Genomic DNA, 24,421 nt, shown 5'->3' with positions numbered 1-24,421 from the left:
TGGTGGTGTCAGCTCTTGCACTGCCCGACTCTGGGAACCAAGAGACTGGCAGGAAAAAAAACGAAGGGATTGCGGCCATAAATGAGCCACAGCTGCAGGAGTGTGTTTACACTGCAAGGTGAAACTAATCTGAACAGATGCAATTATTCAGCTGTTGCTGCAAGTTATATTTTGTCTCTTTTCTCCCTGGCGAAAGACCTAGTGGCCGTTGGGCTGGCAAACCACACTGTAGTTCATCTGGTTACTGACAGAAGTAGTATGAAGATAATTTACAGCAAATCTATCAGATCTTATGCGCTGGACAAAAGGTCTGTACAAATAGCTCTTGCCTCACTTTTCCCGAGGTCCATAGTTCATGAACTTCCAGGATCATGTTTTGGTCCCTCTGTGCCCTGACACGCGAGACAGGGCTGACTGGCAAACCAAAGGATTTGCTGCTGGGCTGAAGCTGGTCCATGGGATCACAGAAGAGCAGGGAGGCCACCCTGTTGTGCTGCAGCTTGCCAGCTTGCCACTTATCCAGAGCCCTCACTGCAAGGAGCCCCAGTGGCCAGCGTGGTCCCTGACTTCTGCCTCGCACAGTGGCCTTTCGCCCGTCACCTGTGCCCATGTGCCAGCTATCTCCCCCGGCAGATAACAGATAATATTGCTGCCTTACAACTATGGAGAGAAACTCAAGAGAAATGATGACAAGGATAATGTATACAGAGCTGAAATATTTTTTCTGTTTGTTAGATGTTTGCAATAGTTCTTAGTAGTAATACTTTAAAGATAAAGTGTTTGAAGGTACAGAAACTATTCCTGGCTTTATTTGAATTACTCAGCCAGTTATCCAGAGCTTATAGTAATATTCCCTTGGCCTTTTCTAGAAAATCAGTTTAACACATTTGACATATTGCTGGTGAACTGACTCTTTAATGAAAACCATAGTCACTTACAAGACACAAACCTCACCCTCTTAAATGCCTCTGTACAGTTCCAGTCATAAAAAGTAATCTTCTTTATCCATAGGTTCGGTCATTTCAAAATGCCAGAGAGTGAAATTAGTATAAATAGATCTCAGGTCTTCAGATTCTCAGGGTCTTCAGCCTGCTGTTTCTAGCTTGTATTTTTAGGACTCCCCTCCTTCTCTGTGCCTGAAGCAAAACTTGGTAAATTTGACAGGAGTTTTGAGGTATGTCTTGCTGGGTGTTGGGTTAGGCCTCATATGCCTCTGATGCAGACTGTGCTATGAAAGAAACCCTTACAATTTACAAGTTAGGACCAGGGCCTGACATGTGCTTGTAAAAATATGGAAGATGTCTGTGTTTTACGGAGATAATGACAAATGAAGAGTTACTTCCCCTTTTCCTAGAAATTTTTGCGCACACACACACACACGCAGTCATATATATACATACATATTTTGTCAAACCTATCTAGTATTTCAAGACAATAAATTATTGACAGGCTGATGAGAGGAATGTTGACAGCTTTAAATCACTTCTTCTTTGAGAGCATTTAATAACTGCATTTTAGTTCAAGGAAATCTTGACTTTAAAACAGAAAGGCTGCAGGAAACCCATATATTGTTAGTGGCTAAAAGTGTGTCTGCTGTGTTTTTCCACACTGCTGATCATATATGGAATCCCAGATGACCAGCACACGTGATTTTATAATCATCTTGTGTGAGGATTTTAGATGGAATACTACTTGTAATTCTGTCATTTATCTGTATTAATGTCACTAGTGTTCTTGGTCTGTCCTAAATCTTTCACAGTTTGTACTGATGCCTATTACAATATTTTCCAAATTTTTGAAGCAAAAAGTCTTTCAAGAAGATGAACAACAGTCCTTCCTTGGGAATTGACTGAAAGCCAAACGATCTTAATTCATATAGCTTTTGCTTTACACTTCCCCTCTTTGGAAATCACTGTTCCATTATATGTTATTGCTTCCCCTTCCTCCTATGCCTTGACAAGTAGTAAAATACTCTATGGTGTTGACATTTAAAATATCTTCATTGGCATGGTTGATGGATGAGTGAATGAATGACTGAGAGAGTTTTCTCTTCAGAGTTGATTTTTTCAGGCTCTCTGCAAATTCAGGCTGTAGCCGTGGTTATTTTTATATCAGTGATGATTGCCACACATTTTTGAGCTTTGCTTTGCAGACATAAGTGGGGGTGTTCCTTTTACTGCAGTTGCTGTTGCACATCCAGTGTATTGTCCTTCAGCTGCCCCCAAAGATTTGTGCTGCACTTTGGAAATAACAGTTAACTGCATCATAGAAGTTAGATATGAGACAAATGCCAGTTGGAGCTTGCACTGCCTTTACATGCTGGCTGTCACCTAGAGTGTCTTACTAGTTTGGATAAACTTTCCATATTTTAGGTTCACGATTTGTCACTACATTGTTATTTTCGTTGTTCTGTCTTTGATCTCAGAGAAAGCCCTGCACAGATCCAGGAGTCTGTTGACACAGTCCTTTTTGCCCATCTGGGCCTTTGAGTTCATTACAGGACAAAAGAAGGCTCGTGAAAGCAGAGCTTCAGAAAACATTATATTTGCCAAATAGCTATAAGTCTGTTCTATCTCTTATTTGGGGCCTCTGCTTCGTATCTAAGCTTTCAAAGGTTGCTGTCTGCACCATTCTTTCATTGATGTAGCTGTGACAACCCAACAATATTAACAGTACTTATTATTACTGTGGCAATGTAGAGAAATCCATCCTACATAAGAACTGCAGTACAAGCAGAAAATGAAGAGATACACTCTTTGTCCCTGAAATTACCTCCTCTAGTCTAGACCTTCAGACAGTAAGTGGATATGGAGAGATGGGGAAGCAGAAAGAAATGATGTTACGTCCACTTACTGTCTAGTACTGCTGGTGACAGCTTTATATAGGTTTTCCTTTTGAAATCTGCTGTAGTTTCTTCAGCTGGGTCAGCAGTTCCTAGTTGTTTCTGATGCACCTTTGCTGGCAGCCGTGGTGCTAGCACACAGGTCCCTGACCTGTTCTTCAGATCGTTTTGTCTAGGGTTAGTGTCAAGAAACCCCAGCTGTATGGTGCTAGGCTCTGTATACCCAGAAGCAAAAGACAGTCTGTCCCTGAAAGCACAGTCAAATAGTACAGTGAAGATCACTGAATGCACATGATTTTAAAGTACATGGCTGCTGTTCATGTGAAACCTGACAGTGAGATACACAGTGCATCACCAGCAGTCTGTTAAGGTAATGTACTGCACTACTTGGTCCCATTACAACATGGGATGGCTGAGGTGCTGGTCTCTTCTAGCCTGTATCGTAATGGGACTTTGGTTACTATTTAGCATTTATCATATATGTATTTAGTATTTAGTACTTAGCAAGAGATACTGTTACAGTAAAAATTATTGACAGGTAAAAGTACATCAAAAATCAGTACCTTGACATTGCATATGGTTTACAAATGGTATTTTCTTTTCAGTGTACTATTGTGAGTATGTTTCTAAATGAAGTTCTTCTTCATGATAATGGAAATTTCTGAATCTCTACATGTCCCTTTCTCCAAACTGGCATTATTTTAACATGAGAAGAACTACCCATTCATCCTTGACTTTTCATTTACTAGAATACTGAAAATCTTTGGGGCTGACAATTGAGAAAAAAGGTCAATATACAGGTAAAGTTCCTCCTTACAGAAGATGAAACAAAGGGACTGTATTTGCCTCTGGTTATGCTAATTTGTCACTCCAAGCAAGGTGTGATTGCACTCTCTCTAGCCAGTTCTAGTCTTCATGTCTTAAAGAGATATAACCAAAGTAAAGAGCATTAGGAGATGGACAGTGAAAGTAGTTGAGTCAGAGAGAGTTTTCTGTGTGAGGAGGGATGGAAAAGATAGGACTGTAGAGGACGTGACAGTAGTGTACAGAATGATGAATGATACAGAGAAGGTGAGCTGGGTGCTCTTGTTTGCCCTTTCTCAAGTAAGGAAGCAGAGGGACATTCAGTAAAGCTGAAAGGCAAAAATAGTACCACTGTGTAAAGGGAATTTTTAAACAGTAGTTACCTTGTTCCTACAAGCTCATCTTGTTTCTCCATTGTACTAGAGCATATACTGAGGGAGATGCAAAATACCTATAGAAAACAAATTCAGGTTATCCATTTAAGCAGAGGTTATGGGCTTACTGTAAGCACTACTGGACCAGGTTATATGACTTGCGTGAAGGAGGAGAACTGGTTACTGAGTCTTAATGATCTTGCCTAGCCTTAAAAATATGTGGAGGGTGGTAAGGTATTAATGTGTGTAATGAAATTATCCATGCCTGTAGTAAATAGAGTAAAAAAGTAATAATTCAGACCAGAAATCTGTCAGTGAGGGAACAAATATTGCTCTGTAGTTGTCCATCGTGTGTTTTTGCATCTCTCCATGAAGTATCTGCTGGTGACCCCTTTAAAGGATTGATGTTCCACCACATTGGTTCAGTGCTCTACTGTAAGGCAGAGCAGGCTTCCATCCATGAGGAAGTTGTAAGAAATACGTTTATTCTTCCTGAATATTCTTGTCTGGTATTCTCTTGCTTTCTGATGTTCAGTGTAATAGTCATCTTTAATTCATAAGTTTATATCTAGATTCAGAAAAGAAAGTAATTTGACCAGCAGATTCTGGGGAACTTTAATAAATGGCATAAATTGTGTATGTATCCCCCCACCTTGGAAAAAACAGGAAAGGTGAAACTTGCAGATATCTAAATGGCTTAGAAGCAAGTGTGATCACTTTCTTTTTAGATTATTACAGTATCTGGTTAGATCCCTTGCTGCTTTTAGACTTGATCTCTGACACTCTCTTTGTTAATTTTTAATTATTTTATAGTACCTCAACATACTGCTTTATTTCACTTACTGCTGTTCTGACCCATCGTCTGGGGTGATCATCAGTAGTACAAAACCTTGTTCGAAGCCTTGTTCCTGTAGTCATTTTGAGGACTGTGCCTGCCTCCTATCGAATGTTTGTATCTGGTCTGTTATGATCTAATGAATAATTCACTAGCCTGGGACACAGAAGACCTGGTTCATGTTTGCAAGGTAGCCTTTCCATGCCTCCGTTTCCCCCACCTGAAAATGAGGGAACCTGTAATTCCCTCCTGGATGAAGCACCTCGGAGTTTCTGAGTGAAAAATTTCCCTATGATCTAGGGAAAATTACTTTTTTTAGTAGCAGTTCCTCACATCGTCTAATTAGGTCTGTGTTTCTCACTGAGCTAAGAGACATCATGAATGCCTTCGTTGATACTCTCAGTAGTAAACTTTGTGCAGTTATGAAGCATTTTAAATATTTAGTATTCAACAAGATCTGAAGTGTTGTATGAATCATATGAATTACATAATTTGCAAAAGTTTTTAGAAGGACATATTTGTATTTATGTAGGTACACATATATATGCTATGTATATTAACTGTATAGTATGAATACATTTGCCCACCACTGTGGTCCAGCTGCATCTGAAATAATTAGGTAAGTACCTAGGCAGCCCTGAAATCTCTTGCTACAACATGATGAAGAACAGTTTACCCACCTGAAATCATGGAGAAAATTTAATCGTAACTGTAATTATTTGGTCAGAGGTATTAAAATTTTATGTGTAAACTAAAGTGAAAAGAAACATTCAGTCTAATTTTTTGGCATATGTCAAAAGCCCTCCGAAAACCATCTAGGTTGTGGACTAAGCTGCCTCTCATATATCTTGGCTGAAGACTTGCTGCTGACTTTTTAAGGCTAAATTATTTCTATTGTTGTCAAGTAACTTCATTTTTGTTGTTATTTGTGGAAAGAGCCCCACTGAGTTGAGCATGTAAGTATATGGGGATGGAAGAGCAAGATTTGTGTTAGTTAAGTGGAGATGATAAAGTTGAAAACATAGCAGCAGGACATAAATTGGATTTTTTTCTTTTTCTAGTTGGCTCGCCACAATAAAGCATTGCAGCAGATGCTGAAGCCAGGGTCGGATCCGGATGAAGGAGATGATGCCTTGAGGTATTACGCCAATCATACGGCACAGATAGAGGTAAAGGATTACTCACTAAAAGGTTGAATATGAGACAAGTTTGTATCTTATGCATGGTGTATCACTTCTTTTTGCACTTCTGAACAGGAAAGCTTATTCGAATGGTGAAGATTATTTATGGAAAGGAAAATGTTTAATGATACGCTTTTGGCTATGGGAGAGAACAGGATGCACCTATGTTAAAAGTGGCTTCAAATACTTGGTTTACAGTAGCTTCCTGTGTTACCAAACATTTTTTTGTTAGGAAAATAATGACTGAGGATAGTAGCTGTGTCACAGAGTCAAGAGTAATCTTGTATGGTACATCACTCAAATAAATAATAGTGAGTTTCAAAGCCAGTGATGCTAACTGATCAAATTAAAAGTCTGGCTGCAGTACAAAGAGGTTTTGAAGTGGTGTAGACATTCAGTATGGCTTTTGTTTAAAAGAGCAAGGCTTGGCCTGGTTCATCAGTTCTGTTCTCTGTTTTAAACTTTACCCCTGCCATGGACTGGATTTAGATCAAGATCCACAGAGATATTTAGGCTGTTAACTCTTGTATCGATTCCTGTGCTCTTGCAGATTTCATGGGATTTCAGGCATGAAGATAGGAGTTAGGACCCAAAGTATCTCTAGTCCTTAGTGGCTTTAAACAAAAGAATTTCTAGGGTACAAAGGCAGCTGCTGTGAGAGACTGTAGAAAGGTGAGACATCTGGCTCTCTTGTGAAAATGAGGTATCAAGTCCAAAATTGGCGGAGCAGGAATACTGTACAGGGCGATTGCCCACAGGCCTAGACTGACCCTGAGCTAATAAATTTCCCAACTCTTTCTGGTTCCTTGAGAGCTCAGCGGGCTCCGAGGCCTGTCTGCACTGGCCCTGAGCTCACATGCCTGGTGAGCCGTCTGATGCAAGCGCCTCAGGCCCGTCTTGTCCTGTCTGCCCTCGGCAGGTCACTGTTGGGGCCCTTCTCTGGCACCCCGGGCCATCTTGCTTGCCTCATACTGGTCCCATTGCATCACCGCAGGGTGGTGGAAGCTCCCTGGCTATGGGGCAGTGTTTACTAGGAGAGATTTGCCTCAACCCATTGCAAAGTTGAAGCATTCCAAACTGGAATATTTTTAAAATTTGGGGGATGTTTGGACCTAGATTTCTCTTGAAGCATTTATTTATCATCTTATTTTCAGGTAGACATTTGAAGACAGAAATGCAGTTTTACTTCTATGTTTTAGGATTAATTGGTTCACTGAAATATTCGAATAACTTCTACATTAATTTATAAATAAGAAGGGAGCTGTCAGCAAGAGCAAGAAAAGAAATGACAGAATGATTGGAAAGTCACTGATCCTGAAAAAAAATATACCTTTTATTTATAGATTGTTCGTCATGATAGAACAATGGAACAGATTGTCTTCCCTGTCCCCAATATCTGTGAATTCCTGACTCGGGAATCCAAAAGTCGTGTATTCAATACAACAGAAAGAGATGAGCAAGGGAGCAAAGTGAATGACTTTTTCCAACAGACAGAGGATCTGTACAATGAAATGAAATGGCAAAAGAAAATTCGGAGTAAGTACTGCAGTTTCAAAAAATTGGTTCTCAGATGCCTTAGTTATGCTAAAACCCCTGCATTTAAGCCTTCAGATATTTTCCCTTTTAATAATTTTCTTTTCTCTAGTCAGTCTGATATTGCAACAGGCAAAACTGTTCAGAGCATATGAGTGTAGGTCAGCAGAGACACTGGCATGCCACCAAAAAAAGAGACCTAGTATGGAGCAGTTACTAATAAGTAATGTGTTCAAGATGATATTCTGGATTCCAAAAGCTAAATTAAGGGCTGGGTGAAGTGGGTGTAGCTCCACTAAATTCAATAGAGTTGCACCTAATTAAGCCAAGGCCCCTGATATTTAGCAAAAACATGTATAGCTGCTATTTGAGGTTTGCCGATTCTTAAAAGACCACTTAAAAACTTGTAGATGTCATTCACTTAAAAACATCTCTCACCAGAACCTCAGCTGCTTTAAATCAGTTTGACTCCCATGGAGTCGGTTCTCGTCTACCAGTTGACATCAGCCTTGCCTGACAGGGCTGAGGTACGTCCCAGTCTGCCAGCCCTCACCGGCCAGGGTCTTGTGGCGGCGGGTGAGGCAAACGTACCTTCCCAAGCCATCCGCAGCCTGCAGACATGACGAGCCCCGTCAAGCTCGTGGGGAAGATCAAAGCAGGGTCCCGAACAAGAGGTGCAGTGATACTAAGCCTGGCACCGTGAGTGTGTTGTCCAGCGCCCCGGTGGGCATGACAGCGCCTTGCTGGCCCTCGCTGGGAGCTTGGGAGCGGGGCTGTGGCCACTGCCGTGCATGGGGAGCCCCGTCGGGTTGCGGCAATGGCTCCCACTGCACAGGAACTGGCAGCTGTGCCCTCTGCATCTGGAGCAGAGAATCAAACCTACAAACTAATGGAGTGTCTGCAGTACCCTTGAGAGATAAGGAGGAACTATATGTATTAGACATGTATGTATGTATAGAAAAATACATGCGAGCGATCACTTCATTTACTGTTCAGATGCAGATGCCTCTGGGGTGGCAGACATCAGCTCTTTTAGCAGCACACAGCAGCATCATGCAACTGATTAGGAAGGAAGTGAAGAAAAGGATCTATGGGCAGAGCAGCAGGGAGTTTGGATGGTTAAAGCAATATGGTTTAAGGTAGCATTTTTAACATGATGCGAACATGAATGTTGGTTGCAGTTTTTATAAACTTCAGTTCCCAGGCTGTAATTTGCAGAGGCAGTAATAAGTTTTCAATGTGATTTCTACTGTCCCAGGTCCGCTTTCCTTGATGTCGCTGTGAGAAGTTGTCTATACTTACAAACTGCCCAGAATAGCTCCCTATCTGCATGGTCTATTTGGCACTAAAAGTCACTATATTGTAGAATAATTACTATAGTAACAAAAGCATATCTGTGTTCCTTGCTTAAGAAACACAAATAAAAAAGCTCAACCCAACACTTACATAGGCCAGACCTGCCTAATGCTATAAGCAAAGAAAATTGGTTTATTTTTATTCAGAACAGAAATTCCTCAATTCCTTTCATCAGTGGAATGTACCACAAATCTTCATGTTATTTTGTTTGAAAATATAATAGAGGTTCAGGCTAGGTTCATTCTTTAGCCAAGTGTCTGTTAGCATACAGTCTGTGTTACATAAATTGACGGATGTCATTTGCAATGGCTCCAAATGTTAAATCCCAACAGTCAACACCATAAGCTTATCACAGGTGAAATCTGAATATTACCTAATCACCATTAAAGTCTGTTTAGACTAAAGTCTGAGACCATCATATTCAGTTGAAGGAGTCTGCTGTTTATAAAAAGTTAGCTACATTCACATCCATACAGAATAGTCTAAGGTGACTGTGGCTCAAAAGCAGGCAGAGAGGTGCAGACAAGTCAAGAATATGCTCTTCCTACTTGCAGGAGACTCACAGTACTTTAAAATCTAATTATAGGAATACGTCATCTTCAAGTAGGTAAACCTTACTGGCTAGAGATTTTTTAACACCAATGCCCAAAGAAGCTTGTTTTAAATGTTCATTTAAACTTACAGTAGTGCAGTCATACATATGAAGTACTTGCCTGGGTCTAGGTGCCATCTGAGCTTGTTCTTAGTCTTTTTGCTGAATAGTTTATGTGACTTTGGACACTGTCTTAACCCTGTTTTCCCCTACTCCCTTTTTAGTCTTTTCTCTTTAGGTTGTAGGATCTTTGGAACATAACTATTTCTGTGTATTTGTACAGAAATTTCCATCTGGATGTCCTGGCTTCATTTGTGCCATTCTAAACACTAGGATAATTCTAATAGTACAGAGTCATCAGGTGTCCTTAAATGTCCGAGAATCATGCGGGAAATTATTAGCTTCCATAGAACGAAATCGCAGTCAGACCAAATTTTACCTGTTCCTCCAAGGAGATCAACATATATTTAGTTCAACAGAGATAAACTGTTTTGGAAAATACAGTTTAGCCTTACCTATTCCATTGTTCTTTGATTAATATCATCTGTATCTTTGACCCAAATGGATCATCTGGTGACCCATTCTGGGTCTTCTGGTTGACTGGTGTGCAGAGTGCTAAAAGCTATTTGTTCACCTGATTTCATGTCTCCGTGCACAGAGGCTACAGTTTCAGAAGCAGGTGAAAAGACTCCTTCACAAAAGATGCAGTCCTAAAATCTCACCAGAGGCAAAACTCTCATATTTAATAAAGTATTTTGGGATCTTTGGATTAAAAGCGCTGTTGGAATCTATGTATTATGGCAAACTTGTGTTTAAAGTTTCTGTTTTAGTTAGTTAAAGATCCTGCATATTTTCTTTACTTCATTTTTCTTCATTAATCTGTGTTTTTAATCCCCTTGAAATCACTACTGATTGAATTCCTGCCTACTTTCATTTCATTGATTGCTGTTTTTTTCTCCTTTCTAGATAATCCACCCCTGTTCTGGTTTTCTAGACACATCTCTCTCTGGGGGAGCATTTCCTTCAACCTTGCTGTATTCATCAATTTAGCAGTTGCTCTGTTCTACCCCTTCGGAGACGATGGAGATGAAGGCAAGTGGAGTTTGGTTTTATTTTTCCTTTTAATTTCAGACACATTCCATTCTAAAGTAACACAGTTATATAAAACAGCATCTTCAGGTATGCTTATATGCGCAGATGCCATTGAGTTAGTATCTTTTAAGAAGATACCAGCTGTTGCCTGAGACGTGTTAGCCCATCTCTGTCATGTCCTTTGCAAATGGACAAAACATAGCTGAGTGGAAGACAATCTGACCTGTTCTTTTTTTTTTTTTTGATATTGCAGTATACTTCTGTACACATTCAGTTCCAGCCTCTGAGCTAAAGAATAGCTCCTGGCAGCCGAAGGACTGAGGTTCCTTAAAACTCACCAATTTGAATGACTTACGGTCTTAAAAAACGTATGGAACAGAATGATATGAAAACTATTTAGCTTTTGGGGTTTTGACTGCTTGGTTTATTGGGATAAAAGAACATAACTGTTGCAGTGGATAAATGCATTATATAAAAGTATGCTTAAAATCAGTGGTTCTGGCTCTGCTTCATCACAGGTCACAGGAAATATAGCAAATAATAGATTTCATTAAATAAATGCAGCAAACTAGCAGGAGGCGGCTTTGAATCTACAACAAGCTTAATTGGGATAAAGGAGACTAAATAGTTCAGGAGACTGGTAATGAGAGTCGAGCCTTTCACCTCTGGGTCTTTGATTTGTATCCAGTCTGTAATGTGACTGAAAGTCACCTCTGCCTGATGGCATGTGAACCGAGCTGGTGGAAGCAGTCCAGCTCCTAGCAGATACATGTGCTTTTCACAAACACCAGAATTGGCACCATCAGACATTCCTGTTGGCTGGCTGAACAGAAAGGCAGCAGATTAAAGTATATTGGCATGGAGACCGCGTTGCCCTTTCACCCTGCAGGGTGGTCTCTGCAGGTCACAGCGCAGGCGTCTCTGCAGCCTTGTGCAGCAAAGTTTGCGTAAAACGATAGCATTTGTACTCGGTGCTTTTCTGTTTGTAAACTGATGGGTGACTCAAGAGTGCACACATCAGAGCCCGTGCAATATAAGAGAAGAAATGAAGAGTTAAAAATAAACCTTTTAAACTAATAAGTTTTTAGCTAATCTATGCTCATGGAAATCCTGTGGTCTGCAATCAGTAGGCTTTAACACTTATTTTGAACAGCAGATTTACATAGTATTAGTTGAAGTGGCCCCCAAAATCCAGTGATTTCAATGATAGTGCATTTCAGGATCCTAATTCCTAGTGCTTGTAAAAGTAAAAGGGATTTATAAACAATAAACAATAGGTGTGGCCAGATGGGATTAGTATGGTCACGAGGCAGACTCCTTACTTCCAGCCTCCCCTTCCACCAAAAACTGACCCAAGGGCTGGAGTTTGGCTCACATTTTCACCCTTTCACCTTGAGTAAAGCCACCCACACTCACGTGTCTGAGGGCTGCTGTAATCATCCCAAGAACGCTGCCTTTTAAAAGATTTCTGCAATTCTCACATCATATGTCATAAGTGAAATTGCGTTCCCCATGAGGGCTCTTTGCCTCCCGCGTGTATGTCATGTCTACACGCGTTACCGGTGCAGGTCCCGCAACATGAGATTGACCTGCAGGAGGGAGGAAGGCAAAATGATTTGTTAAAGAAGCACCGAGGGTTTTGGCCTTACCTTTTCAAAGATTTCAGATCCACTTTGAAGCTATGTTTTTGGATCTGTTGAAAGTTTCCAAATCTTGTTGGCGGGGAAACTGACAGAGCTGACCTTGAACCTCTTGCCAAGAAAATAAACACTCCTGAACTTTGGATAAATTCGGATGCCATCTGAACTTTGAGAACAGGGCCTCGTCTCATTGTTTTCTAATCCCACCGATACTACTTAGCCGTGTAACTGTTGCCAGACAGATAGCATTATTTCTATTGTGAGTCTAGCTAAATTTTCTATTCCTTTCTCCCCCGGCGCTGACCTCTCAGTTCATCTGATAACAATGGAAGTCAGCAGGCAAATGCGACAGTGCCCCCAGATCCGAGCATGCTTTCTATATCAGAGCAACATGATGTATTTGCAGGGCCTTAAGCAGATGTAGAGGGAGAATGAGGGCATTACTCAAAACTCGGAGTTAGCCAGGAGCCAGCGTCCTGCGTAGCAGCAAGAGGCTGACTCTGAGCACAGTGGCTCATGTGCCCGCAGGAGCTCGGCAAGACCTGGGACCTGCCACCTCCCCGGGAGCAAGACGTGGCTCTTCAGAGCTTGCGGCAATGCAGCTGCTGCCTGTTCCTGCCGAAATCCCCATGGCTGCCTCCCGCTGTGGCGAGCGCCTCGCTCCCGTGCAGAGGCAGAGGCTCCTGCTGAACACCCGCAGCTGTTTGGCAGAAAGCTGCTTGTCTCAAACTGGGGCGGTTTGGTGCTGCTTGGAATCGAAACGTGACACTGCAGCATGGTGCCACTTGCTGCGCCACCCTGAGGACTGGCTATTTCTGTAGCTGAGCAATCATGGAATTAGAGTGAGGGAGTCCTAATGAGCCCTGCAGACGGGAGCTGATTAGTAGATCGCTCTAGGAGAAGGGTAAAGTGCTTCATCTCTGAGCATTCCTCGGATTTTAATGGAAATTTCATTAGCTGCTCTTATTATACCTATGCAAAATCAAGAATACTGGGATAATATTTCTTGCTGCAATTAGGGCAGGTTGTGGTCAGCAGTTGTGACGCGTGAGTCACTCTTTTTGTTAGCTATATTGGCAAAGGAATTGATCTTTTGGATCTGTTTCTTGGTGCAAAACTGAGTTTCCAAAGATGCCTTTTTCATTTCTCCCTTTCTCCTCTATACAGGCACGCTTTCTCCGTTGTTTTCAGTCCTCCTTTGGATAGCAGTGGCGCTTTGTACAGCGATGCTGTTTTTCATCTCCAAGCCTGTTGGTATTCGACCCTTTTTGGTGTCTGTTATTCTCAGGTCTATATATACTATAGGGCTCGGTCCCACCTTGATACTTCTTGGTGCTGCTAATGTAAGTACCTTAAAAGCTAGCAGACTTACCCTTTTAGCAGAAGTAGGGATATTAAGGGTCTCCTATTAAAAAAAATTCCTTGATTACAGCTATGCAAAGAAATTCTTTTTCTGGTTCACTGGTAGAGCTAAAAAATAACTAAATCATTTCCAGTCATCCTGAAACAACAATATCAGCAAACTGAAAAGCTGAGAAAAAAAGACTTTTAGCTTCTGTGCACATGCACATATTTTAAAAATAAAAACAATGTGAAATTTAAAAGAAGTATTGTTGAATAAAAAGAATAAAAAATACATTTTTTTCTGTTAAAAAGAATCATTTCCACTACCAAATATGTTCATCAAAATTGACACAATTAATTAATCTGGAATTAAATCAGTGCTTTTGGGAAGAAAAAAGTTTCAAAATAAAAAATTCTCTGAGCCCTTTCCCAGATCTCTTCACTTACTCATCTCTGTCTTTGCATGTTTATTGAGTGGGGTAGGATATACGGTCGTGCTCACAAATCATCTGTTCAGATTTCTGCCCGACTGCCACAGCTCTAATTCACGTTAGAGCCAGGCAGCAAAGTATTAGGTATTTGTAACCAGTTCTGTAGGAGTTTTGCATGCTTAAAAATACCCAGGCATGTAGTCAAGGGTGAATATTAGTAAACAGCATTTACCCATGTTGAAGTTGTGGAAGAAGAATGGTGTTGAGTCCTCATTGCTTGTCCTGGACTACCAAACATATGAGGTTGACCCATTTTGCATTTAGTTATGCCCTGCTGTTCCCTCGCAGGCAAAGCTCAGGAGCAATGGAAAATCTGATGCTGTTGCTTAAATACTGTACTTCAAAAATTAGTATTATTTTAGTATTAGCCACTAGTATTATTTTAAGCATTTTATATTGAAAAATGTGATCTGAGGGAAATGGTTAATTTTACCCCACCCTCCACCCTATTGTGTTACTATTGTTCTTTCTGTGGTAGCCTCCCTAGCTGCTGCCGTATGGTCTCAGCTCTGAACTCCAAAGTGTTAGGGATCCACTCTCCAGTTTTTTTCTTAATGTCTTATGGCATTAATCCCTCCCTGCCTACTTGCTGATTTTACGGAAATATATCATAACGTAATGAGACACAGTGCTGTGTTAGAGGGGTGGATATACTTCCACTTGCTCTCATGGACTCATTCCCATTGTACCCTGAGAGTTGGATTTAGCTCATGTTGCTTCAGCCATCTAGAGGTTGAACGTCTAGTCAAAGCAACTTATCTAGACTTTTCACATGCTATGGCAGTACAAACAATAAAAAGCTATATTCTTCTGATCGAATAAACCTAGCCTTTGTTATCTCCCGCAGCTTTGTAACAAAATAGTGTTTCTGGTGAGCTTTGTTGGGAACCGTGGAACATTTACTCGTGGCTACAGAGCGGTCATCATGGACATGGCTTTCCTCTATCATGTAGCGTATGTCCTGGTCTGCATGCTAGGCCTCTGCGTGCATGAATTTTTCTATAGTTTCCTGGTAAGTATGTGCTTCTGTGAAGGGGAAAACTTTGCAAAAATAGAAAATACCGTTACACATGCAGCTGTCTTCAATTTCTTCCTGACAGTCAAGCCAAATCATGTGTATTTTTAGCATACCATTCTGTTGGTGCCCCTTAGGAGCTGCTGTTTTCATTAGAACCTGTTTCTATTAGGACTTATTTTATCTCTATTGCAGAGATGAATGTTTGCCCATTTCTTTTGAGAAAATTGTCATATTGCCCTGTCCTTTCTCCCGTTCTTCCTCAGTGCACATGTATTCTGTATATGTTGTTCCTATAGTGTCAGTTGTGTTTCTTTTGATAGTAATCTCTTCCAGACAAGAGTTGTTCACTTTTGTGTATATAATACCTATACCAAAGGATACCATTCCTTGGTTCATCCTTTAGGGCCTAATGAAAAAAAAATCACTTGGAGAATGAGGATGGCATGCCGCTGGTGCAGCAGGAAGATTCATCACTTTTAATGTATCCCACTTTTATTTTCTTTTGTTGCCATTACCCAGATGGAATGCCTTTTTATAATATGATACAGGTGCAGTGCAAATGAATCATACAAAATTATACTAAACTCAGCTAACTGCTCTCTTCATGCTGAATAGCATTAAAAGGTATTTTGCTGCTCTTGTTTTCTAATCCTTCTGTTTTATGCTGAAGCATGTGAAACTTTCAGGGAGACTGACTGAACTGTGGCCATTTACATGGTTTCACCTTCCATTATATCTGCTGTCGTATTTTTATTGGTTTCCTGAATACTGGTGAGCTCTCGGCATTTCATAGCACATGTAAGTTTTCAGGGGTTCAGTCCTTACTCTGGCAGAGCTATGGTTGAAGTCAAATTTTGCAGGTCCAGATCTTGACATTAAAGTCAACTTTAGAGCTTGGATAGATTTCAAAAGAGCCAAGTTTTGGGGGGTTTAGTTGCAGGACCCTTTTCCAATGGATTTAACTCTCCTGCTAATTGACACTTGGCTTAAAAAATGCACACCCAGATCATCTGTTACTTCTTCAATGAATAAAGTGACTGCTATCTTAAAATACTTTCCAACGTGCCAAGTAGTGCAAGAAACATTGTATGTAGTTATGCTTATAAATGATTGCTATTGACAAATGTCTATGATGGTACATGGATGGATGGTACAATTGTCAGCATTCCCTAGTTACTTACAGATGTTCACTTTGTAGTGCAAATATCCCAAACTCTGATATTTGTTACTCATTTGAAGCTTTATTTGGTATGGGATGAATGGTAGTTGTCTTCTCTCTTTCTTGCTCTATTGTTAATCCTTTCACAAGGCTGTGCATTTTAGATCTTGTGAATTGTGGCTAATATGTTCTTCTGTGGACCATTTTGATAAATCATTATGTGTCACTTTATATCTGTAATCTGGGTGTTTTGAAGTGGAAATACCTATATTATAGATAAGGTCCAAAGCACTACAGAACATCAATAGAATTGTAAAAGAAAAAAAAGTGTAGTTTCTTGAAGAACACTTTTTGCTTCTAATTGTTATTTTTAGGCCTTTGACATTAAAAGAAATAGTATCTTAATGTACACTACCTTTTAAAGTTGAATGCCAGGAAAGCAGATAGGGTTGGGTAAAGAAGAATAGAAGTTTCTAGTTTTGTACAAACAGTGCAGTGAATTTAACTTTGCCCTAAAAGGAGATGGCCCTAATCCTTGCACATGTGAATGACTACTACATGGTCCCGTGAGCTCAAGGAAACAGTTTACGTACATGTAATGACTTGAATGCATGAGTGCTTTTTTTAGATCCACCCCATGTATGTTTATCAGATGGGAGATAATGTGAAAAATTAATTTGTAGATGTAGATTCATCCATAATATGGAGACACAGCTTTCAGATTTTAATCTAGCCTATTTTGAATATGAGGAAAACAACTCAGTCTTGATCCTAACCAGTTCCCAAGTCTGGATCAGTCTCTCATCTCATATATGCTTTTTAACTTTAGATTTTACTGTAATCTCTCTTAAAATCTCTGACTTTGTGCTAGATTCTCTCCTCCTGTATGCATGCCCAGCTCCCACTGAAATCAGTGTGATGTGGGTGCTTATGAAGAGTTTTGGATATGGCACATGTATGTTGCCATAGTTCAGGATTTTTTCCTATGTAACACCTATATATTGCCTCCCTGTGTTCATTTTTCCTCTATGCTTTGCTTTTCCCAGCTGTTTGATCTGGTTTACAGAGAGGAGACTTTGCTAAATGTGATAAAAAGTGTTACCCGAAATGGTCGTTCCATTATCCTCACTGCAGTGCTAGCACTCATCCTAGTTTATCTCTTCTCCATCATCGGGTTCCTGTTCTTGAAAGATGACTTTATCATGGAGGTGGACAGGCTGAAAATCAGGACTCCTGTTACAGGTATTGTTTTTTGCATTAAAATCTGTTCCTGATATATATCTTTTCTGTCTGTCTAACCCAACTTTCTTCTAAGGAAATTTGAATTTTGCCTTTTTATCTGTTGGAGCAGAACTAGCTCTATATGCTTTAGTAATAAGTTAAATCTCTAGGTAAAATGTAATATGTAGGGTTGTTTTAAACTAGGCTTATCTGTTGAAATACTAAAATATCACACTCACATTAGATTTATTGCATTTTCTCTGTTAACTTGTGGTAACATCAAAAAACTCCCTACACTTCCAAAGTATTTGAAAGAGCAGCTCATAGTGGGTTTTCTTGGTACATATTCCACCCTAAAAGCAGATCACAGTATTTTTTGTGTATTGCACATGAGGCATGTGATCTTAACATGATCAGTAGATGTATTCATTCCTTTTTTTTTTTTAAACTTCATAAGAAATTTGTTATAGAATCCACAGTTCTGCTGATTGGAGATTTCCAGGAAGAACTCTTAAATTCATCGCATGTTTCACAAACACAATAATTAGTGTATAATACTGGCTTCAGTAAAATCATTGAGAGGTTTTTAATCAGTTTTTGCACAGGGCTGGATTTCAACTTTCTGGAATGAAAGATGTACCAGTGTGGCCGGAGAGTTACCAGCTCACTTTGCTAGACAAAAGCCAGATCTGGTCTGCTGAGATCTTTGGATATGCTGCCAACCAGCCTGCTGGGAGCATGGGCAGAGGAGTAACTGTCTGTGTAGAAATACCTGAGAATAGCTTGTGATTAAACTCCTAGCAGCATGATTCTCCCAAATGCTGAGCTCTTCAGAACTGTACACAAGCACAGTACAGCTAGTAGGATCCAGCCCAGGCTGCGTGTGCTCTGTGTTTGCCAGCCTTCTCCTAACTTCATTATTTCAGGACCTAATGCACACAAACAAGGCAAAGCACATTCAAGACTCGTGAGCATGGAGGAGGAGAGTGATGTACCCATATAGCTATTTTGATATTATATGGGAACAAAAAAGATAGATTTCTTTAACACACCTTGTTTTTTGCCAGTTTTTTGGCAGCCTTAAAAAGGCTAAGGTGGCTCGTGTTGACATACTGTGGATTTTGGAGCTGGACTTAAGGTCTGAAGTTTCATTTTAAAAAATAATTTTAGCCACTCTTAGAGATGCTAGGCTATATGGAGCACTGCTCTGATCCAGTTCGGTAGTTCATATGTGTTTGTGTTTCTTCTGCTGAGTTCTTAATAGATTTTCATGGTGGAGCATATGTATTATTGCTGGCTTTATACATTGCCATTCCTGATCAGACTTTCATCGAGAAAATATCTTGATGAGATACTGTATGATGAAACATTGTGGATCCCAAGACAAGTACTTTAAAAGTTTGTTTTATAAAGTATTACAAGAGAAAGTCGGAGTGGATCTGTTTCCTGTGTTACACAGATTGTCTTAGGCTGTTATTTTGCTTGTATGATTTTGCCTTCATTTTTTTTCCTTAAACCTTTTTGCATCTCTGATTTGAAATGCAGAAAATTGTTGTAGATGCACAAGATAAAATTGGTTTGATAAAATCAAGCTGATGTACACATTTACCACTTTGGGAATGTTAAATTAGTGTTTTACTCAAACCCATACATATTTACAAATGAGTACCAAACTGTTATAATCCTTGAAAACTCTTAAATATTCTATGTTCAGTATAACTGAACATCAGCTTGGTGTCCTTCTTGTCAGCTTTTGTGAATAATTTATCTAATGGTTTTAAAGCTGACATTATTTTCTTATCTGACAGTTGTTTCTTCCTTTGAATATATTTTGTTCTAGCCAGAAGTAGCAGCATTTGATGTAGATTCATTAATTTCAGGAGATGAAATGGGAATAGCTGTGATATACAGTAAATATAAAATTATGTTTTTGTTCCTTGTGATTGCTTTGAGCTGTTGAAGCTGACTGTTTGGGGAGGGGGGAATTGGTGGTATGATTTCACCTGCTTTTACTTCTCAACTTTTCATATCAGTGACTTGCTTCTAGAAAGTAGCAATATAAAACTTTGTATCAATGGGCAGGTTTTGCAATATCTATATTTTTATGAAGATCCTGCTCTCTCCTCAGGTATTGGTGAAGTCCCCACTACAACCCTCACATCAATGATGGGAGCCTGTGCAAAAGAGAACTGTTCTACAAGCATCCCACTTATTAACCCAGGTTAGTACAAAAGTTCCCCCAAACCGGCGATCAATTAGAACCGAGGGATTTGTGTGCTGTTATTACAGAGACTTTTCTCAGCATGAAAAGTGATGATCACCACTGTAACTTAGAAGCACTCAGTTTTTGCAAGGCTTGGAGCTGAGCTGGCAACTTGCCTATAATGCAAGTGCTTCCTACACCTGATTTCCAACTGCATTGACATTAATTTTGTTATCAAAAGAGCATGCTGAATCATTATGTTTGAATGTACAGGTTGTTTCTTTCTAGCTGACTTTGCTGAGACAGAAAGCTTGATGCTGTTCTGCATCATCCTGACCTGCACGAGAGCCGCTATTAGATCCATTTTAGGACCACATAAGTTGATATTGTGTAGCATACATCAGCAAGCATTTGCATATGCTTTTTACATGCATCTAGGCAGAGGTTGCAGTGTAGCCAGAATATGTAAGAGCCCAGACCCCGGGTCAAGTTACTGTGTCTTAACAAGTTACCATGGCTCAGCCAAGCATGGGTTACAGTCCATCTGGGCACTCATAGCTTGTGGGAAATGCAAGGGAATGCAGCCTGTCACAAGCCTTGTTTTGTCAAGGAGGATGCATTGCTTCATGCTTGTGGCAAGCAAAGAGCTAGTTGCTGGGGTTCAGCAGATGAGTCCATCTGGTTTTACTTTGATACCTGCATTATGAGTCTGATATGTATGTCAGAAGGATCCTGTCAGCCTAAAATACTCTCAGTTAAAATAAAGGGGCTGTCTGTTGTGTCCTGCTGGGGTCAAACCAGTTACCAGATATTGGGTCAGGAAGGAATTTTCCCCAGATCAAGCTGACGGAGTGCTTCGTCCACTTCTGTAGCGTGGGGCTACAGGATCGCCTGGGAGGTTTTTAGCCTTTTTTTTTTTTTTTTTAGCTAGGCAGAGACCTTTGATAGTGGCGCTACTCTGTCTCTCCTACTGTCTTCCTATGGCACAATGTAGTTGTGGTGTTTGGTCTTTCACTACAGATGTTAAGTTTGTTTTAGCGTGTTGTGGTCTGTGCTGTGTGGGTGTGCGCACAGTGGATGGTCTACAGGCTTGGCATATTTACTGCCACAGTTGCCTGTGGTTGCTGGGGGCTGAAACTGGGGACATAGGCGGTCCCTTCCTGTCCTGTGTTCCAGTATAACATTGTTTCACATGCTTTACTCTCCCACTAGAATTCGTGAGCTTTTAGGATCAAGGGTGTAGGGGAGAGGGCTGTAAAAGTAGGCTTTTTTTCCCCCAGCTGTTGTGTAAATGGGCCTCATAAGCAAAGTGAGAAACTGTCTGAGTAGATAGAGAAAACAGTCTATGAGCCATTGGCAAACTGCTACATTCGAAGTGTAATCAATCAGTCAAAAGAGATGCAATGTGGCTTTTGCCAAGCTCTCTAAATGATAGAAATCTCACATTTCCTATTGTTTGGATACTGTTTCTTTGGAATTAAACAATAATGAAAGGGGGCTATACAAAAGATCCAAGTGCACTGTCACTTAATCTTGGAAGAGTTTCATACATCCAGTATAAAAAACATTAAAAAACAACATTCAGCAAGAATCTTGCTTGTTTTAGCCAGTGAATCAGCTGTCAAAAAGCACTGTTCTACCTTTTGTCATCTCCTGAGACAGATCATCTGCCTTCTGGCAAAAGCGCGAGCCTTGTGCAATGCAAAGGCAGCTCAGCCTGAGGTTTGGGGGGATTCGTGTCATAGCCGCATAAGTAAGTCCGCGACTGTCTGAAGGGAACATGAAATGCTCTCAGTGCTGTCTCAGCTCCAGTGCAGAGATGTAAATATCTTGCTTTTCAGAATGGATCACTGCTAATCATTTGTTATGATGAAACTGTGCTTCTGTCTTGAGTTTCACTGGTTGAGCGTGTTCTCAGTCATTGCTCATGTAGGTGAGGGAGTTAACTGGGAGCCAGTCTGCTCTGCTCGGAGAACATCCCTTCTCCGCAGCCTGCCTCTGCACTGCTACGCTGATCTGTTGGTGTAAAAATCTTTTGCCTCGCCTCCCTCAGTCCTTTAAGTACAGGAGCAGTCGGGCTGGAATGGTGGAGCAGCTTGCACCTAAAGTTACATAAGCAGATGTTTTGTTGGATTGGCACCTTAAATAGATTGGCATGGCAGTAGTCTCCTCTTGCCCTCAGGAGGGTTATATGTGCATATAGCCAAGCCCAGGTGACCAGGTGGAGGAGATGGGATGGAGAAGTTTTTTTCTCTCCACCCAGTGCACATCTATAGGGAAGGAAGTGAATATTTAGCTACTGAGAGTAGGGCTGGAAGACATACTCCATTTAAAGGAACTTCACTTCCACAGAGTACATGGCTTTAGCTTTATTCCCTTTGTGCTCTTTAGCACATAAAGACCAGTGCTGGAAGGATGCACAAGATAACTGTTTGTAAAGGGGGACATTTTCAAATGTTCATTCCAATCCCTGGCCTGGCACTGCTTCTGGCAAATTCAGATTGGTAGATGTGGGCACTAGTCCTGCCTGTGCTTGTCTTGGAGCTCTGGCCCAGAACAGGTAAGCTGTGGGCCTTCAGATCAGGATTTTTGAAGCAAAACTCCCTTTCCTCCCACTTCCTGCACTGTGATTGACATTGTGGGGTGATCTGAGAGTGCTCAACCTGGGTTCCCTTTGGATTAAGCCTAATCAGATGATGTGCTGCAGGAGTCTACCAAGAGCTGGCCAGCCACTAACGGTCATTCTAGCCACAAACCAGGCTAGAGTTGGTCCCAAGTAAAACCCCTTAAACAGCATTTACTGTGGACTTCGGGTCCTTAGCACCACTTTGCTCTATAGATCCACTGCTACTGATATTACAGGCATAGTCTGTGTCAACGAGCTAAGCCTGAGCTATGAGCCCACTGTGCTAGTAGGGTTACCTGGCTTCCAGACTGAAGACAGCCCTCGCAGCTCCATGTGTGGGAGTGGAAGCCCCCGCAGCCTGCACTACTGCCCTGGAGGTTTCTGCCCACTGCGGGCTGTCGGCAGTCTCATTCCCTGACAAAAAGCAACCTGAGCTTGCTCTTCTGGGTGAAATGTGGGCAGCGTTTTCCAGGAGTCAGGTTGTGTCAGGTGATATTTTTCTTTCCCCAATTACAGAGGCAAAAACTAAGGGGGATGCTTCTCGCTGTTGTGAGACGGTGCCAGTCAGCTGATGAGCAGTATCTTGCATTGCTCTGAAGCATGGGCTTGCTCTGAATTTGCAGCTCAGTGGACAGGGAGAGTTGCAGGTCACTATCTTGAGCAGATATCTCTCTCTGGTGTTGCAGCTTCCAGTTCGCAGCCCTGGTTTATCCTTGCCGTATGCCAGAATCTGACCATCTGCTGTTTCCAGCACCTGACCCCACTCGCACGAGCAGTGGAAATCTTGTTCTCTAGTTACCTAAATGAAATAGAAGCTGTGGCTTTTGTAATGGTTTTTTATTTCTCTTGTGGCCTGTCATCTTTCTCAAGCATAGATACTAGCTTAAAAAAAAAGTGACAGAGTAATGTTTGGAAAGGGGAAATAAGGGCAGGATACCAAAGCAGAGGAGATGAATTAGTATGAATAGGATCACACTGCTAGTAAAAAAATTTCCAGATGTGAAGGAGAGAAAAAGATTTCATCGTTTCAATCCTTTCAGTTTCTATATTTAAGCAATTTTTTAAATGTGGAGTTATTAGTGGGAATAGTGGCCATAATGACATTATAGTTTAGCAGGGATATCTACCCCAATGCCTGCCTTTGCTTTTCTTTTTGCCTTTGCTTTTCTTTTTGCTAAGAATTGCTTAAATCAGGAGTTCTTTTTAATTTAATTTGCTTGCATAGCAAAATCAGCAGTGGCAAAAGCAGCAGATACCACCTCTGTTTTGCGAATACCAATCGTGACACACACACCACAGTTTGGGAGCCTATTTTAAATCCAAATTGCTTATCTGTAATTTGAGTGCTTTCAGTCAACTCAATTTATCAGAGTCTATCTCAGTGCTCCAGATGTGGTGGTTTGGGGCTGTTAAATACACAGCTTCAGTTAACTACAGCAGCAGAACTAGTTATTTATTAAACTATGTTACAATAAATGCATGGAGCAAACCCAAGGGAGAATCTTTGTCTTTGCAGCTTAAGCAAATGTATCCCTAAAGAGAAAAGCAAAGGAGGGCAGAAGAAATGGCAATTATGGCCCTGACCCTCAGTGCAAGCCAGCGGGATGCAGGGAAAGACTCAAGCAGGGCTCTTCAAAAGGCGGCCGTTGCTGCGGCCACAGCATGGGAGCGCATGGTGGGAGGGATCCTGGCCACGGCAGCAGAGTCACTCCGGGGACTGGTGTTCCAGCCCAGCTCCTCGGCACGTTCAGATACCTCCCGCACAATAGTACCCTCTGTGGCTCGGCCAAAACCACGCAGCAGCCCTGTAGCAGAGATAAAGAATAGAATCCAAGTTTTCGGGCTGAGGTCAATGTGAGTCTTTCGTTTAATGTCTATCAGGCGTGCGCTTAGGCATGTGTTCTAGCAGAAAGATCATGGACAGATTTACTCATGTAAGAGCCAGCCCCTCCTTAATGGTTTGAAACATTAACATGCCTTGGCTTGTATATGAGTAGGTAGAGGAATGATTTCACAGGAAGACAATCCTTTTATGAATGTGCTTCTAATTCTGTGTTTTTATTGCTTCTCTTCTACATGTCAGCTGTGCACTTAGGGGGCCCACTGGAAA

At 41.0% G+C, this 24,421-nt stretch overlaps 1 protein-coding gene across 5 annotated transcripts in view; it reads left to right on the top strand.

Annotated features, from left to right (window-relative positions):
* Positions 1-24,421, top strand: part of ITPR2 (inositol 1,4,5-trisphosphate receptor type 2) — a 272,287-nt gene that overhangs the window by 217,780 nt on the left and 30,086 nt on the right. For 4 of the 5 annotated variants that reach the window (XM_026114016.2, XM_026114015.2, XM_026114018.2 and 1 more), the window contains 7 exons: positions 5,917-6,024; positions 7,380-7,572; positions 10,484-10,609; positions 13,417-13,592; positions 14,932-15,096; positions 17,308-17,503; positions 19,611-19,703. In XM_026114016.2, coding sequence (XP_025969801.2) covers positions 5,917-6,024; positions 7,380-7,572; positions 10,484-10,609; positions 13,417-13,592; positions 14,932-15,096; positions 17,308-17,503; positions 19,611-19,703 — 1,057 coding nt within the window. Of the gene's footprint in view, positions 1-5,916; positions 6,025-7,379; positions 7,573-10,483; positions 10,610-13,416; positions 13,593-14,931; positions 15,097-15,772; positions 15,901-17,307; positions 17,504-19,610; positions 19,704-24,421 lie in introns of those variants that run through there. The other variant, XM_026114019.2, reaches the window with a different exon arrangement.

The sequence above is a fragment of the Dromaius novaehollandiae genome, chromosome 1, assembly GCF_036370855.1.
Source record: "Dromaius novaehollandiae isolate bDroNov1 chromosome 1, bDroNov1.hap1, whole genome shotgun sequence".
Lineage (NCBI taxonomy): Eukaryota > Metazoa > Chordata > Aves > Casuariiformes > Dromaiidae > Dromaius > Dromaius novaehollandiae.
Note: the sequence above shows the minus strand (reverse complement) of the source record. Positions and strands in the feature narration are given on the sequence as shown.